Source organism: Natrix helvetica (genome assembly GCF_964273705.1).
Source record: "Natrix helvetica genome assembly, chromosome: 4".
In the NCBI taxonomy this organism is placed as follows: domain Eukaryota; kingdom Metazoa; phylum Chordata; class Lepidosauria; order Squamata; family Natricidae; genus Natrix; species Natrix helvetica.
In genome coordinates, this window is record NC_138550.1 from 83166906 (window position 1) to 83184452 (window position 17547).

At 41.4% G+C, this 17547-nt stretch overlaps 1 protein-coding gene across 1 annotated transcript in view; it reads right to left on the reverse strand.

Annotated features, from left to right (window-relative positions):
- The window catches only part of MYO10 (myosin X), a 151574-nt gene extending 136347 nt beyond the window's left edge, over positions 1-15227 (reverse strand). Inside the window, exon 1 of the mRNA XM_081950109.1 lies at positions 14627-15227. Within this exon, the coding sequence (XP_081806235.1) occupies positions 14627-14647 (21 nt within the window). The 5' untranslated portion in view covers positions 14648-15227. The remainder of the gene's footprint in view (positions 1-14626) is intronic.
- Positions 15228-17547: the final 2320 nt, after the last annotated feature.

The window sequence follows — 17547 nt, forward strand, 5'->3', positions numbered from 1 at the left end:
AGAAGGTGAACTATGTTGTCAGAAGAGGTGACTCAGCTCCACTAGATTACCCCAGGGTAGGATTGGACACTCTTGCAGCACCCAGAGAACGACCATTCAGGTAAGCCAACGGTCATTCTCCTAGGCACTGCTTGGAGTGTCCAAGCATGGGACATACCCAAGCTATATAGTCCCAGGGTGGGAAGCAGAGAGCTCTCGTTGTTCTGAAGCCCCCAGGACCCACCGCAGGACTCTCCTCCCAAAGGAGGCCTCCACAGCTGTAAAGGAGTCCAATTTGTAGTTACGAATAAATGGGGATGGCGAGGTCCAAGTCGCTGCCCTGCATATTTCCTCGATGGGCGCCTGCGTTGCCCATGCAGCCGAGGTCGCGGCGCTTCCCTTGGAAAGGGCGGTGATGTGAGGAGGAACCGGCCAGGCCTGATGTTCGTAGGCCAGCTTTATGCAGACGCGCAGCTAACTTCTGATAGTCGAGGAGGAAACCTTCCTGCCCATTGAGGAGGGCTGGAAGGAAACAAAGAAGGATTCGGACTTGCAGCTGTTCTCTTTCTGTATATGCATATTGTCCTTCGTACATCCAGTTTGTGCCAAACTCACTCCCTGGGATGCCTGGGATGCAGGCAAAAGTCAGGGAGAATCACCTCCTGCGACCTGTGAAACAAGGTGTTAACTTTTGGGAGGAAGGGTCAAGATGAAGAATGACCCTGTCCGGATGCACAACGCAGAGGTCTTCCCTGACAGATAGGGCCACCAGTTCAGAGATTCTGCGAGCCAAAGTGATTGCAATTAGAAAGGCAGTCTTAAATGATAAATGGCATAAGGTGATGGAATGAAGTGGTTTGAATGGAGTTGAGGTCAATGTCTGCAGAACTCCCGCCATGTCCCAAGTTGGGTACCGGTGGACCATCGGGGGATGTAAGTTGGTAGCTCCCTTCAGGAAGCTGTGAACCATGGGGTATCTGCTGAGTAGTGTAGAGTCGTCTACACTGGACAAGATGGTGGCCAAAGCGGTAGTCTGCCTCCGAAGAGTGTTGGGGACAAGACCTTTGTCCAATTGTGAAATAGTTGCTGCAGTGGCGACAATTTGACGCGGCAGACACCAGGATGAAAAGTCAGTCCAGGTCACGTCATAGATGCGCATCGTGGAGGGACGTCTAGATGCCTGGATGGTGCGGATGACCTTGTCCGAGAAATTGTCCTGCCTCAGGAGGTCCCCCTCAAGTGCCAGATGGCCAACTGGAGCCACTGAGGATCCGGGTGTTGAATGGCCCCCTGGCTGAGGGAGATCTGCTCCTGAGGAATGCACCAGCATTTGGTCACTGACAGATCGACAAGGTCAGCGAACCAGGAACATCTTGGCCAGTGAGGTGCGACCAGCAGCACTTCGGCACCTTCCAACAGGATCTTCTTGATCACCTGGGGAATGATGATGAGAGGCGGGAAGGCGTAAAGAAGAGCTGGAGGCCAGCGGCATCGGAGGGTGTCCGCCCTTTCCACTCCGGAGCACTGGAATCGCAAAAAGAACTGGGGGAGCTGCGGGTTCGACGGGCTGGTGAACATATCTACCGCTGGAAGGCCGAATCTCTCAGACAGTTGGTGAAAGAGAGACGGATGAAGTCACCATTCCGAGTTTCTGATCATAGTTCTGCTCAGCCAGTCTGCAGTTATGTTCTCCTCCCCGGAGATGTGATCTGCCTTCAGTGATCCGAGGTGGCATTCGGTCCGACGCCCGAGAGCCTCTGCGTCCAACATCAGGGCCTTCGATCGAGTGCCACCCTGATGGTTTATGTACGCCTTGGTGGCAATGTTGTCTGTCAGTATTAGTACGTGTGCGCCCTCGACATGCTGGCGAAAGTGGCGAAGCGCCAGCCTGGCCGCCAGCTTCTTATCCACCCCACTGGGATTAGCCATGGAGCCCGGCTGAGCCCATTGCCGTTGTATAATGTCCAGGAATAACTGGGGAGCTGGGACCAGCTCCTGAGGAGGGGTGGTCTCCTTGAACAGCCCAGCACCTAGATCCTGAGATCCAGCGGTTGGTTTATTGCCCTGTTAAGTAGAATTCTTATCAGATTGCACGGGAAGCCCCATCTGAATAGAGGAGGCCTTAGCCTTCGTAAAAATGGCCCGAAATATAGAGGGTTTGAATAACCCCGAGAAGGCGGGAATGTCAGGGGCCGGATTCTCGTCCTCTGACAAATCTGGGGCATCCTGACTGCCCTCCTCTGTGTCAGATACCTTGATGATGGCCAAGGAGGCAGGAGGGGATTCCCTGCCCTCTTTCTGTGGGGGATCAGCAACCCTCGCTTTGGCTTTGGCTCGACCTGGAAGAGGTAAGGTGAGGCCCAATTGCTGGATACCATCAGCAATCCCCTGAAAGATAGCCCTTGGAACCACCTCCTTCTTAGCTGGGGATAGCTCAGGAGTGGGATCTTGGTTCTGGGGCAAATCCCTAGCTACAGGCCCAGGAGGAGGAATTTCCTCTTCCAACAGGGAAGAAGCCTCCTCCATGTATTCCTCCTCTAGAGATGAGGCTAAGGACCTGGAAGATGCCCTAGAGGGGTTAGGGGAGAACCCAAAATCGCCCTCTTCTACTACAGATGTAGAATCCTCGGGTAGAAGATCAAAAATGGAGGGGTTAGCAGGAGCCTCAGCAGGTGGAGGGAGATCCTTTTCAAGCCCCTGGTTGCTCTGTGCCTTCTGAAATTGTTTTTCTAGGGCTCTCTGGCACCTCTCAGCCAGCCTCTCCTCTGCCCTGGACACCTTCCTTGTCTTGGGCTGTTTGCCTTTAGTTGGGCATGCTGCACTAACACCCTTGGTCGCAGAATTGGGCCTGCTGGACTTACTGATGGTAGTCCCTGCCTGCTCTGCAACCGTCTCCACACCTTTGCTGGCCATGGTGGAACTTCCAGCCCCCAAACCTCGTTATCCAGAAAGGGTTGCTTGGAGAAAATGGAGACCCACGTTGCGATGAAGTTCTGAGGCAACAGCTCCGGCAGGTGATGCAGCCACAAAATGGTGCCAAGAAGAAGCTCTTAGGGCACTGGCAGATCCACGCTGGTAATATGAAGACAGGGAATGGCCTGGAAATCCAAACTCCCTGTAGCCGCCAATCAAGGTCTTTGGGGGAGGGGGAGGCCTGCCTGGAGACCCAGAGCAAGGCCACTTGACCAACACCCCTCCCAGCGGCTGATATGCTAATGGACCAGGCTGCAGCACAGAAAAGAGAAAAAATCAGCTTGGATTTAAAGCGTGCACTTTTTTTTCTCTTCCAAAATGGCCGCCGCAAGCTTGGAGCGACACTGGGCTGCCATCGGTGATCCGGAGTGCTCAGTAGAGCCTCCGGGACTAAGAGGGGTCCTCTGATGGTTCGCAGGGGCTCCTGACTTTCCTACCTGGCCCTTAGGCTCGCCAGCAGCCGCTGACAAGCCTCCCGGTGCTGTCAGAACTGGGTGAAGCGCGGGAGGCTGGAATGCTCCAGGCAGCCTGATCCGCGCTGGGGAAGGTTAATTAGGCAAAATAACTTCCTTCAAGGGTAAAAAACAACAACAACCTAAGTCTAACTAAGCTACAACTGTGGAAACAAAAATAAAAAAGGCTACACTAAACTAATTAGGAGAAATCCAGCTTGCTATCCAAGGACTGGAAATCCCAAATACATCCTTTTAGGGTGACTTGAGTTTTTCAAACTGGCCTCCAAAGGGAGTAGGAGGTGTGGCTACATTAAATATTTAAACTCAGTCCTTGGGCAGCAAGCTGAAGTTAACCCATATTTGGACACTCCAAGCAGCACCTAGGAGAATTTCCAATCCGAAGTGCCATTCACCGTTCATTTTGTTCTTTTACTATGATAGTTTCCAAAGTATATGATTTTTGTTCCCTCCTAAAAAAAATTCCTACACACATAATATATGTAGGTATTTTTGGGAAACTCCCATAGTATATTTGTGTACCATAGGGCACACAATAGATAACCAGAGTAAATGTGTAATTCATACACTGAAATTGAAATAAATTAATCTAGGATTAACATCAGCACTAGTTTTCTGTGTTGTTAACAGCACCAATACAGCATTGAATAAATGCTATATTTACATTTGGAGGGTGCTAACCAATGAAGTCACTTATGTATAAATGATGAGCAAGAGAAGGTAGAGCAACAGTCTTTCATTAGTTATCCAAAATAATGGTAGTATTTCATTTTTGAATGCATGAATTGATAATCTAGCATGTCTACTTCAAGGCAACCCTCCAAAAATTATAACTTGCACTTTGAATAGATCTCTTTTGTATTTGAGTGCTCAGCTTAATTAGCTTGCTCCATAAATGACACACCCATTAGGCAAGAACATACTCATTCTCTATTATTACAAAATCTTTACATTTATATCTACTGTACATGCAAACATATTCATAGTACATTGATGTAGCCTGTTTTTTAAGCTGGCCAGTTCAAGAAACTTGTTCTAAGCAAAGCTGGGATATAAAATCTGTCAGGGAGAAAAAGAGCTCTTAATAATGAATAAAAAGAAAGGAAAAGCATCACAAAGATTAGATTCAACACATGATCTCAGGAAGTATGTTCGGAGGTATTGGGATTGCCATTAGTAGTAAATATAGAAGAGACATGTTACTACATTTTTAAACCTCTGAGTCAGTAAGTGTTTATTCGTAATAGAAAATATACCTCATTCATGGTATTCTTGTAACATAAACATAAGCAAGACTGGGAAATGTACAATAGGACTAGGATGAAAGAATATGGCCAGTCCTCTTTCAATAGAAGACAGATATTAACATCTTAAGACACAAGGTTCATTTAAAGAGGATCACATTGTAAAGTTAAAAGAGCTGGAATCTTTGTTTTTCAAAAACAAATCCTTGTTTATTTCGTAAGTAAAAATGAACATTACTGGTCATGGTGTCCTTTTGGTTGTAATTTGTTCTCTGTATGATAGCTTTCAAAAAACAAATGCACTGATTTTTATTTTGTTTTGTTTGAGATACTCAGTAAAAATATTATTTTCTACTTTTACAATTTGTGGAAAGCTACTGGGAGCTGCAGTTCAAGATGATGTCCATATCTCAAATTCCTTGTATAGATCCTGTCTTGAATCTTCAACAGTGGCAAGATTCTTCCCATCTTATTTGAAGGTAGCAGGTTCTCAGCCTGTTGAGCTGGGCCAAGTCAGGAAATTCTCAAGAAATACCAGATCTCTACTTTACAGACTACAATATGTAGTCCAAGAATCTAAGAAAATCAAAGTAGAGCAACTTCTGCTTCTTTCTCAGACTTTCTTGTCTTCCCAAACTGAGCTCATAGTTTACTAATAGTCTTTATATACTTTCTCCAAGATCTTGTCTGTATTCTGCATAGGCTAGCAGGGAATTGGTAAGGACAAACAGATCTTCACCTTTTGCTGTTCTTGGTTACTAGTGGATTTGGGAATATGCTCCCCCCCCCCCCCCCGATTAATTCTGATGCCCTGGAAGCACAGTGGTTAGAATGCAGTATTGCAGGGAAATTCTGTCTGCAACCTGGAATTCAATCCTGACCGGCTCAAGGTCGACTCAGACTCCCATGATGACCCACATTGTTGGGGGCAATATGCTGACTCTGTAAACTGCCCAGAGAGTGCTGTATATCTTATTTCATTTTATTCCACATTTTGGTGTGATTTTTACAAGCTTTGTTGAATTCATTTTATTAGTTAATTCCAACATATTGTTTTGTAATGTACCAATAGAAGATAATATTTGTGGCTCAGGATTGAAGTGAGAGATCCTTGGTTTTCCTATTATGTTTATATTCAGGTTTTTTTCCTTATTGATAACCTGTCCAATCTTAGCATTTTGCTGGTCTGGCATTATTTTTTTTCTACCATAGCCATTATTTTTTCACTATGCCTCCCATAATTCAGACAAATGGTATTGTTTTAATAGCAACTAGTATGTATTTTTTTAAATTAAAGCATGCATCTGAAAAAAACCTATCATTTCCCCTGCTATTTCAAATGACATATTAAAATCAGAAATCTTTAAGAAAAACTACAGCTGCAATAGTTGTAGTATCCAGCTCACACAAAAATAACCTGACTTGTTTATTTCTGAGGGGAACACCCCTTCTCATGGCAGATTATTATTCTATTATTTTAAAAAAACAAATAGTTCACTGGTATTACTTTCTGCTTAGTACACATTTAGGAGGAAAAAAACAGGAAATACCAGTTTTTGGAATAATATATACAAACTATAAGAGTGTTTTAGCCTGTTTTCCTTCTTTGTGAAAGCATGTTAAAGTAGCTCTTAATCCTTTATGTTCCTGCATATATGTGGAATTGGAAAGACACTCAAATAAACAGAAAAAGAGCAGATGTTATGCTTTCCATTGTAATGTCAATGAAAATGGTATGCTGACAAGTTCTCTCCATCTCCCAATGTAATACAGATAGTCCTCAACTTATGGCAACGGATGTTAAGTGAATCTGGCTTCCCCATTGACTTTGCTTATCAGAAGGTCGCAAAAGATGATCTCATGATCCCGAGACTCTTCAATCATCATAAATGTGAGTCAGTTGTCAAGCATCCAAATGTAAACCATGTGGCCATGGAAATGCTGCAAAGGTCATAAGTGTGAAAAATGGTCATAAGTCACTTTTTCAGTGCCGTAACTTCAAACGGTCACTAAGTAAATTGTTGTAAGTCGAGGACTACCTGTATTGAGGAGTGCTTATCATATGACAGTGTGCCACTATGTGGTGAATTTCTCTGCTTCTATCAGCCAGATCTTTCCTGTAGAACAGAAATGGGAAAATTTATAACATGGTCATATGAGATCACACGACAAATCTCCCCAAAAAGTTTTGGAGGGGTAGGGGAAAAAATAGGGGAAATGTTGTTTACTCATACAGCCAGTTTTTATACAAACCAGCAAGATTAAACAATACTCTTGAATTGCACCATTGTAACAAGAAAGTAAAGAGGCTGCATACTTCAAACATTGGAGGGGGGGGGGGGTTGGTTTCCGTCCATTAAGATGAACCACAGCACATATAAAGGAAACTGTCTTGTGGCTAGTTTTTCTTTTCCTCCCAACATTTTCCCATGAAGAAAGATTCAACCATTTCGTTTCATCTATAGTTTTTAAATAAGCATTTTAAGAAAAGCTTTAGTAATATGTATCAAGTTAATATACATGGAATATAATTCCTTCTTGAGACAATGCACTGCATAAGTCCCATAGCTTGACATCTGTATATCCATCTAGCTCAAAATAAAAATATCCAAATTCAGTTACCCATCTCCCAAAACAAAATACACCTCCAAAAATCTTTTGAAGATTACACAAGCCTGGAACTCTTTACAAAACCACAATTGAGCATGGCAAGCTAGACATATTGGTGTACCTTGTCCTGACTTGAACTCTGCAATCTTGCAACACTGGGTTTTTTTACCCCTAGAATATTGCAATATTATTCTAAATAGAAGAACGTCCTACAGCTTGCACTTAATTTGCTACTTTTGTCATTAATAAAACATTCAACAAGTACCTTATTTAGACAAGTGTGTTGTAGAGATTAAACTACTCAATTAGCAAAGATATAGGTTCAAGTCTTTTCTTAGCTATGGAAGCTAACTGGATGACTTTGGCAGTCACTATATCACAACTTCCTAATAGTCTACCTAATAAGTAACAAAGAAAAGTGGAACAAGGAGTCACAAATGCTGTTTTTATGACATTTTGTTTATTCAATGTTGCAAAATAAACTGCTTAATACAAATATCCATTTAGTTATCTATTTTGACAGTATCACTTTCACCAGTCTTTTTATTAAATAACCAAATGATCCAACAGTCTAAATAAAAACAACTTAAAACAGAAGTTTGTAGTGCAATTAAACTCTTCTTCTAGAAGAAGAAATGATGATTCTTAGCAGCAAACATACATAATACCTCAGCCCTCTCCACTGTAGCAGGAGATACATGATCATCCAATTTGGGTGTAAGGAATTGCACCCAAATTGCATATTTTGAGTTGAAGAGGCATGCAAGGTACTTGGGAAAAATGCAGCACCTAACCTGCTAAAGTACAGGAAAATAAGGCATTAGATTTCTCAATTATATATGTCATTTCAGGAGATAAATTATTAAGCAGCTGGACTCAAATCATAACCATCTACAAAATTTGTATCAAGAGGTATCTGCTGAATGGCTCAGGAAAACAGAAAATGTGTAGATTGGGAATAGCCCTAAACATTTGCTGAATAAAGGCCTTTTCTAATCTGATTATAGCCAAGCCCTATTCTTTTTTAATGAAAAATAAATCAACATCCTAATATTGCCCTTGTAACAATTCAAAAATTCAATCTTGCTGTTTTGACTATCAGAATCAACTGAACATGCCCTTTCATCCTCCACATGTAAGTTGATAGTAGGTTGCGTATATAAATTGACGTTTGACCACTATTTCCAGAACAGTTTTACATATTAATTGAAGATGCTCCATGGCTTCGAAATAGGACAACTAAAGACATTTTTTCTTCCAGCCTAGTCAGATCACCAACATTACACAGCTGAAGCATTCACAATTTCACAAGGAAATTGTAGCTGTGTCAATATCATTTTTCCAAGACATAAAAAGAATTTAACACATAATATGAGCCAGACAAGACTTGCCCATTGCGATTATATATATCTATGAACATGGCTGTTAGTTCAAAACTATGAGTTCAAAAATCCAATTCAGCATTTAGTCATGGTTACAGCAGTAGATTTAAACAGATACAATTTACCAGGAAGAAAAGATCTCCTGAGGAAAGAAACGCTGCTGAAATAAATGTGAATTAGGAGAGCAGGAAAACTTCCTTGTATTTTTATAGCTAATAGCAATTATATGTTTGCTTTCTGAATCCTGCTAATTTGCTTTTCTGAATTTCAATGCCATACTGCTGTATGCTTATGCTCAGTAATAGAAATTTGGAATGAGAGTAAAAGCAAGATATAAAGAGAACAGTTTAAAGTAGTAGCAGTATGTCAAAAGACCTAAAAGATCAAAAGTGAAATCATCAAAGTTGTGCTCTGACATTAACATTTCTTTTAAAAAAATAATAATCCTGCACTATTCCAAAATATTACTCACTTAGTCTCAGGTGAGTAACTTTCATTAGTAAGCAATGCAAAACAGTTTCAATGAGCACTTAGTCATGTGTAATACTCTCAAACATGAAACTAATAGAACCATATGTGAGAATTTCACAAGATACTCCTTTTTCTTTCCTTTTGTGCTAGTCCTGAAAAAAAGCTGCAAAAGATGGATTGCCTACTTTTATGTTACTCAAAAAGTTACAGAAAATATTTCATGGTAGGAACCCAAGAAACCTACATTTCATAAAATTCTGCCAAGTCTCTCATCCTTTGCCATAAGAAATATTGTTCCCAGTGCCAACCGTCAAATAAGGAACAAAGACCAAGTTAAGTGCCTTCAAGTTCCCTATTTGAGGGAAAAAGCTAAGAATGATGATTAAATTTCTTTCCTGGCTGCCCTGTATGATAGTATATATGATTCTCTTAGCCTCTGTCCTCCTTTGCAGTTAGGCAATAAAAATATTGGTGAGTATTAAGGATGCTTATACTGTAATGCTTATTGAAATATCATGCTGACCAAGAATTCTGGGCACTGCAAGGCCAATATCTCTGAATGATGCCAGATTGAGAAGTTAACTTTTTTAAATTAACAACATTCAATTCAACATGTTATAATCTGTTTTCCTGCTCACCCAATGCAGCTTTTAACATTATTTCTTCAAAACCAATGATGCAAAAAAGGCTCAGATTAGGTCCTTAAGAAGACCCCTTACTCTTATTTCACTAATTACCATTCTGAGATATGCTGCAGCTGGTTCTTCTTATGGAAGCAGTGAAAAACACTAAAAAAAAGGTTTCCTTTTAGGAAGGAAAAGGTCAGAATGGCAACTAACTATACGAATACACGTAGTCACAAACTTGTAGGTATATATCCAATTCAATTTTTAAAAAGAATTAGATCCCTCCCCCATTTAAGCAAAAATCTGGAGCCCTCCAATTATATTGGATTAAAAATACTAATATAGACAAAATCAGCTGCCAACCCTAATTTATAATTCCAGTTTTTGAAACTTGTTCTTTACTTAAATTGTCTCACAGATCTGTTTTACTGAATATGAACATGTTTTCATGTTTGAAAATTACTTGTCTTCTACTTTCCTAGATTTAAAGGTATATACAAAATAGGTACCTTTTTAAAATATCATATCAAATTTGCATTTCCTGAAGTTGCAAGTATATTAAGAAAGTATAGTTTTCATGTGCTTTTACTGTGGAGATTAGAAATTTTAAAAACAGATACGGGGAAAAGGACAAAGGGATAAGAGAAATTGCTAAATAATAAAGGCAGAAAAATGCTTGAAAATGTAAAAATATTTTTGGTTGTGATTTTTTTACAACAAGGCAGAGGGAAAGAAGACAACATGAGGGAGGAAAGCCTCAGGCAAATATGATGTGTGTTGCTGTTTTTAGGGAAGTTTTGTAATGAGTAAATTCTAAGTGAACTTTTTAATCTTTTGCAAGTCTGCCGAAATGTTTAATTCTTTCAGGTTGTTTTACGTATATAACTGCTGCTTAAACTCTTTATTGGAGATTTAGGAACACCTGAAGTACATGTTGTCCTCACAATTTGCTTCTTTCAAAAAATTACAGTAAATTAACATGTAACATCTGTAAACATTAATTTACAGATGATCTAAACTTGCTCTACAGATACCAAATACTTTATCCTGCTCATAGTTGGCATATAATATCTTCCTGGCAGAAAAATAAATGGATAAACTAAAAGAATCATTCAAGAGTATACAGTAAATTGTTATAAGGCCTTATATGAGTTCCTAGACCGTCAACAGTTACATCCAGCATTACATGAACATCATTCCCCTATCTGTGAAACAGCCTAGTTATTCAAATAGAATGGCTTGTTCAAATAATTTTCAGCACTGGAAAATACAACAGTATTTGTTTTAAAAAGCATATGTTTCAGAGTAACTGAACAAACAAAGGAACATGTTAACCAAACATTCAAGCTACATATTCAGTGGTATCTCGTAATATAGCACTCAGAGGGCTGAATGAAGATTCTGATCATAGTCACACATTGCACCAAGCCATGGTCTGTTGAACAAATCACCACTGCCTGGAGTTGTACAATATGCTCAACCATAAACTATGAATTATAAAACACAATGTTGGATACACTGAAAACACTAAACCAACACTCAATTTAGTCTTGTTAAAATGAGCCTAGGTGTACTGGCAGGATGCTATGTAAATGAAAGTGCCTACCCGCACAAGAGTTATGAATTAGAAGAGTAGATCTAGTTTAAGGATATATTAATATTTTTAGATTTTTATTAATATTTTTACACCATAGTGTTTTATGTTTAATTGGAAGTCTGCCCCTCTGTTCTTATTGAGATTTCCAGGTAAATGACTACAGGATTGAAGCATTAAAACATAGGATGTTTACAATTTATATCAAATACTCTTACCTTAGAAAGATATTAAGTGCTATACCAAGTAAACTCATTGTTCATGAAATTTAAACTTTTTGTAATGATTGATTTATATTTGTTTATTATTGTGTCTTTGAATTAGTCTTGATCTTTGACAACTCCTTTGACTCCAGGGACTATCTAGTCTTTGAAGTTTTCTTGGCAACATTTTAAAAAGTTGTTTACTTATTGCCTTCTTCCTAGGGCTGAGGGTGGATGACTGGTCCAAGTTCACCCAACTGGCTTCATGCCTATGACAGGACAACATTTCAGTCTCCCAATTTCTAACTTGGTGCCCTAGCCACTATACCACACTAGCTCTCCATTTAGTTCATAGTATCTTGTTTTGTTTTTCAAAAAATCAGAACAATTTCAAATTGATCAAAAAAGTCAACAAATCATTTTAAATTCCGAATTGAATTCTACATACTTGGAGTTATACGGACAAGTATTACATACTTAAACATTTTCTTTATCATCTTTACTAGAGGTTGGCAAATTGCAGCCCACATATCAAATAAGGGCTGCTGCCTATTTTTATACAGACTGCAAACAGATGGGCAGATGGCAGATTACCAGGCCCAAACCTCAGCCCAACTTTCAAAGTTGGGGGGAGAGTTGCTGAAATTAGGTGCCCTGGGCAGCAGTACCCTATCAGTGACCTCCTTACTATTGGTTTGGCACCATCCAATGGTAGCTGTGCAGTTTAACATCCTGACCCAACTCCAGCTGTTCCCGCAGAGGTACAAGATCTGGTCCTTTAGAGAAAAAGTTTGCCAATTCCTGATTTACACATATTCTCTAATTTAGACCCTCAATAATTAAGACTGAATTCTAGTATCAAGTGATACTTAAAATTAATTCCTCTAACTTAAACAGTACAGAGTAAAGCCCTCCTCAAACCATGCTTAATTCCTAGTGAACAAAATGTGAATAGCAGTAACGTGTGTTAATTCCAGATAAACAACCATATTAAAAGGCATGTCTTTTCTGGAAATATTTAGCTCTGTTACAAATATGCATATCAAAATGCAGTTCACTGTATATTTGGAGACATTCTTCATCTTAAACCATAAATAATGAAACAAGTTAAAACAACTGGAAACTGGATTGATAATATATCACAAGGTAATTACTGTTGTCTTAATCAGCTACAGAAGTTGTTGCTGAATTACAGCAACATCTGCAAGGTCAGGCAGAGAAAAATTAAAATCTAAGAAGCTAATGCATGATTCAGATCTGTCTGTAGTTTCCTTAGAGAAGTGTAATCATATTTCATTTGCCAAATATTGATTACTCCTACAACATAACATCGGGAAGAAGAACAGTTTCAAATAAACAAATAGGAAATTAACAACATATCAATCTGCTAGTGGCTTTATACAAGTGGGATAGTTACATTCATGTATTTTACATAGTACAACAATATGAGGAAGCTTTTTGAAATCATGCAAATTCAACTTTCACAAGATCCTCCCTAATCCTTAGAATTAAATTTGATTGCTATAAATCTTATCAAAAGCATAGTTTGAAGTGAAAGGAAAGTTAACCAAGTTTAACTATTCTTATATAATAGAATAATGACTGAATCAGAACATACACTATTATTTTGGCCTAATAATCTGCAAACCAATCCTAATGCCCAAAGGCAACTATTGCCCAGTCATGCACATATTTCAAACATATTTTAATTAAAAGCATGACTCGTCTACTAAAATCAATGAGGATCCTTGATCCTGCCATAAACACACACACTTTTCTTGTGCAAGAGAGATTTTACTTTGTCATGCCAAAATGCCTTGGCAAAATATACATGAACTAGTCAAAATTCTGCATCTTTAAAATATTTTAAATTGATCTGCAACAAACTAAAAAGGAACCTTAAGATAGGTTTTAGATCAGACTCTTCCAGCATTATTTGCTTATTTTTAAATTTTTATATGAAAAAAATGGGAGGGGGCAAAACATCTGGTCAACATTATACTGGATACTAGAAAACAAAAGAGGAAATGGACCAAAATGAAATAAATCCTTCCTCTCTTCTTGGCTCACCCACCCCATCTGCTTCTTCCTTCTGCTCTCTGCTGACATGGAAGGCTTTGAACCCCTGCAGTGGCCTGTATATTCCCCCTTCGCAGGAAGCCTGGTAAAGGAAATGCCAGACTGCTCTCTGCAAGAAGCTAGGCGCTTAATATGCCTTGCTGGAAAAGTAGTTTCCACAAATTTTCGACACAAGGACGATGTTACAAATCCAGCGCTTTTTCTCCTGGCACTTGAATGTGCTCAGTGGGCCAAGGCTAAGCCCCCACCCCCACCCCACCTCCAATTTACTGACCTAAATGCAACGCGCCAAACAATAGGAGGGAACGAGGCATTGCAAAGCAAGGCGATTCTCCATAAAAGCAACTCACCTCTGCACCGCACATCCCGAATAAAAAGAGAGAGACCTGAGAGCATGTGCCCCACATACACACTGCAATTCATACCCCATGAAAGCAAGGTTCCCTTTCCCACCGGCTTTAATGGTATACATGAAGTCTATCCTCGACAGTACCTCCGTCAATTTACCTACAGAAAAGGTAACGATTGACGACTCACCTATGGTCCTATATTTGGACATTAAATAAGGTGTAAGATCTGCTCTCCCCCCCCCCGGACTTTATCAGCTTTAATTCCAAGTGATCCCGGCTTGCAACTTTCACTGATTTCTTTTTCCTTTCCAAAAGTTAAGTCTGTTTTCCGCATCGTGTCCGGGTCTTAACAGAATAAACTTTTTTTTTAAATCAAGCCTCTTTGACAGGATCGCCAGGAGGGAGAGAAAAGCGGCTTACTATTATTTCTTCCCCTCTTGAAATCCCAAAGGACAATTTGGGATGCAATCCTACAGATCGACCTACCCCACAAGGGAGTTTAGCGGGTTTTATTGCACCCATGGAAACGTGCGCGGCAGACTTCCCACGGTGCCCGACTTCGTGAACCACGTTTCAAGGAAGCTCAACACGCGTCGGGAGAACCACTAACAACGCCCGGGTCCCTTCACAAATCCTGCTCACCTCTGTGAAGAAGTTACTCATGGCTGCACCAACTCCAAAAGAGTCAAGGGAAGGGCGGCTTCAAGCATGGGTGGCAAAAGGACGATTCTTGCTTCTGGAGAGGCGAAGGAGCTGGAGATCCTCACGCCCTTTCTTCTCCTGCTGCCATCCCGCGGTCTCCCCCTTCTCCTTAGCTTGCCCTCTTCTTCTCTCCCCCTCCGGCCAAGTGACCCCCAGTACGTTCATTCAGACGCGAGCGGAGGCTTTTGTTCCACGCGGTTGTTCGGCTCAGCACCGCAGCGAGAAGCGGCCGCCGAAGGAAACCCGGTAGCACATGGCTTCCTTCCACCCCCACTCGCCCTTAACGGGTAAAGAGAACAAGCCTGCGCTGGATTTGTTTGAGACGGAAGGGAGAGAGGGGGGGGAGAGAGAAAAAAAAAAGTCCACGGCAGGAGCCGGATCCAGGACGTCCGCAGCAGTTTCCTGGGGAAGAAGTCGCCGGCAGCTCGCTCCGCGCAAAGTGGTTGCGTGGGTGAGGTGGACTGAGGTGGGGACGCACACCTTACGGGCAGGACGCCGCTAGGTTTGCGTTATTGCTGGTGCGAAGGCAGGGGCTGCTCAAGGGCCCTCTCGGGTCACGGAGGAGTCTCTGCCGAGATTACGGATTCTCCGCCCCGAAAAGCCCGCGCTTCAGCCAATCCCAGGCGAGCGCCTCTTTGGAATTTTGACCCAGGAGGCGCGCGAGCGACTTTTTTCCTCCTTTGGTTCGTTCGTTCCTGTTGTTTCTTCTTCTTTCTTCTTCTTCTTCTTCTTCTTCTTCTTCTTCTTCTTCTTCTTCTTCTTCTTCTTCTTCTTCTTCTTCTTCTTCTTCTTCTTCTTCTTCTTCTTCTTCTTCTTCTTCTTCTTCTTCTTCTTCTTCTTCTTCTTCTTCTTCTTCTTCTTCTTCTTCTTCTTCTTCTTCTTCTTCTTCTTCTTCTTCTCTTCTCCTCACTCTTCTCGATTTCGGCGCTTCGTGTGTTTCAACCGCTGCTACCTAGGTGTGTGAACCTGCTTTATGTGATGATAGGGGACGCGCTCCTTCCACTCCTAACCCCGTGTCTGGGGTCTATTAAGTTATTCATTTTCAGATCCAGTCTCTTTCTCATGCTGGTAGGGTAGTAGCCAACTTAATTTGTAGAGGTATCCCTCTGCAAATTCCTGCCTGTTCCAATGTGGCTCCCAAGGTGGGATTTTGACAAGTAGCGTTATTAGCTATAGCACTTAGACCTATATACCGCTTTACTACCCTCTCTAAGCGGTTTACAGAGTCAGGATATTGCCCACAACAATATTGCATGTTATGGGGACTTTCCACCCCCATAGTCTATCACCGCCTGCCTGGGGTGAGACAGCTACAACTGCACCAGGGGTGGGTTCCTTCCAGTTCTAACCTCTTCTATAGAAGAGGTTCCACAAATCTACAGTGCTGTTTAGAACCGTTCCAGCTCCCTCCCCCCCCCCGCCCGCCCGCACATCACCAAGATGAAGAGCGAGAGGAGGAATTCTGGGAGTTGAAGTCCACAAGTCTTAAAGCTGTCAAGTTTGAACACCCCTGGGGGTTTGTTTTTTCTAAAGGGTAGGGGTTGCAAGGGTCTTGTAACTTGACAGCTTTAAGACTTGCGTGCTTCAAATGCCAGAGTGTTCTGAGCAAACATTTTGGTTGCTAAGCAAGAGCGTTGTTAAGTGAGTTTCACCACATTTTACAAGTTGGCCACGCCCACCCAGTCACATGGCCAGCAAGCCACTCCCACCCAGTCACATGGCCGGCAAGCCACTCCCACAAAGCAGGCCACACCTACAGAAGCGGTTCTAAAAAATTTTGAAACCCACCACTAAACTGCACCAACCTGCATGCAGATGAAACTAGTCAAGGAGACTTTTAGAGGCTACTTCAGTTGCCCATCAGCCCTCACAGTTCCCATGTAGGGAAGACTACTTCCTAGTGTCATCAGCATCCAATACTCGTCTACATCCCGGTTTGTTGCAGCAACATGGCAGCCCAGCTTTCCTGATACATGCCTGTACACTAAACATGTGTCTTCTGCCTGGCAATAGTCCAGGATTATCCTTTGTGACTCTTACATTGCCCTGTACAATCATCCAGCATGTTCACAGGATGCGCCACAATCGTATTTATTTCTATCTTGACCACATGGTCACATTACAGAAACACGTGGAAAGCAAGGTCTCTGAAATGTCTGATATATTTGGATAGTAACAGAACTCCCAGATACACAGACACCTACTTCAATAAATACATTACTATTGTGCGGAAAAAAAATGGTCCCAAGTTTTGAGTGCCATAACAAGAGATAGATTGCACACGTTTTCCTTAAAATGGTATCTTAGGGATCATTCATATTTCCCAACCTGGAATTCTCCATGAACATCACAATTCAGCTTCAATAATTCCCCAAGCTGCAAAGTCTTGATATTTGGGATTTAAGAGAGTTAAAGTTCACATCTGGGAACCTCATGGTTGAAAAGGCTGAGATAACACAGTATGAGGCCCTCCAAGTGTTTCACAGGAGTTCCAACAATTATGTCTCCCTCATTCTTGCTCAATATGGCTGGTCAGAGTGGAATTCAATAATATAATGCAGATTGCCTATCCTTGGAGTAACAATTAGCCTTTCTTTTTACTTCCTGTAGTATGACCAAGCTGAGCCTGAGGAAAGGATCAAGTGCAACTTCAGTTTGGAGTCCCTTTGCAGTCACAAGAGATCTAAGTCCAACTCCAAATCACTTAAATCTCATTGACTCTCATCTACCGCCAATTTGCCTTGACCATTTGTAGTTCAGATTCTTCTTGAGTCTGACGACCTCCCATTTCCATCCCTGCTTTACCCATTATGCTAGGGAAGAAATGGTTAACCAGTGTGAAATTGCATCCAACCCAACAG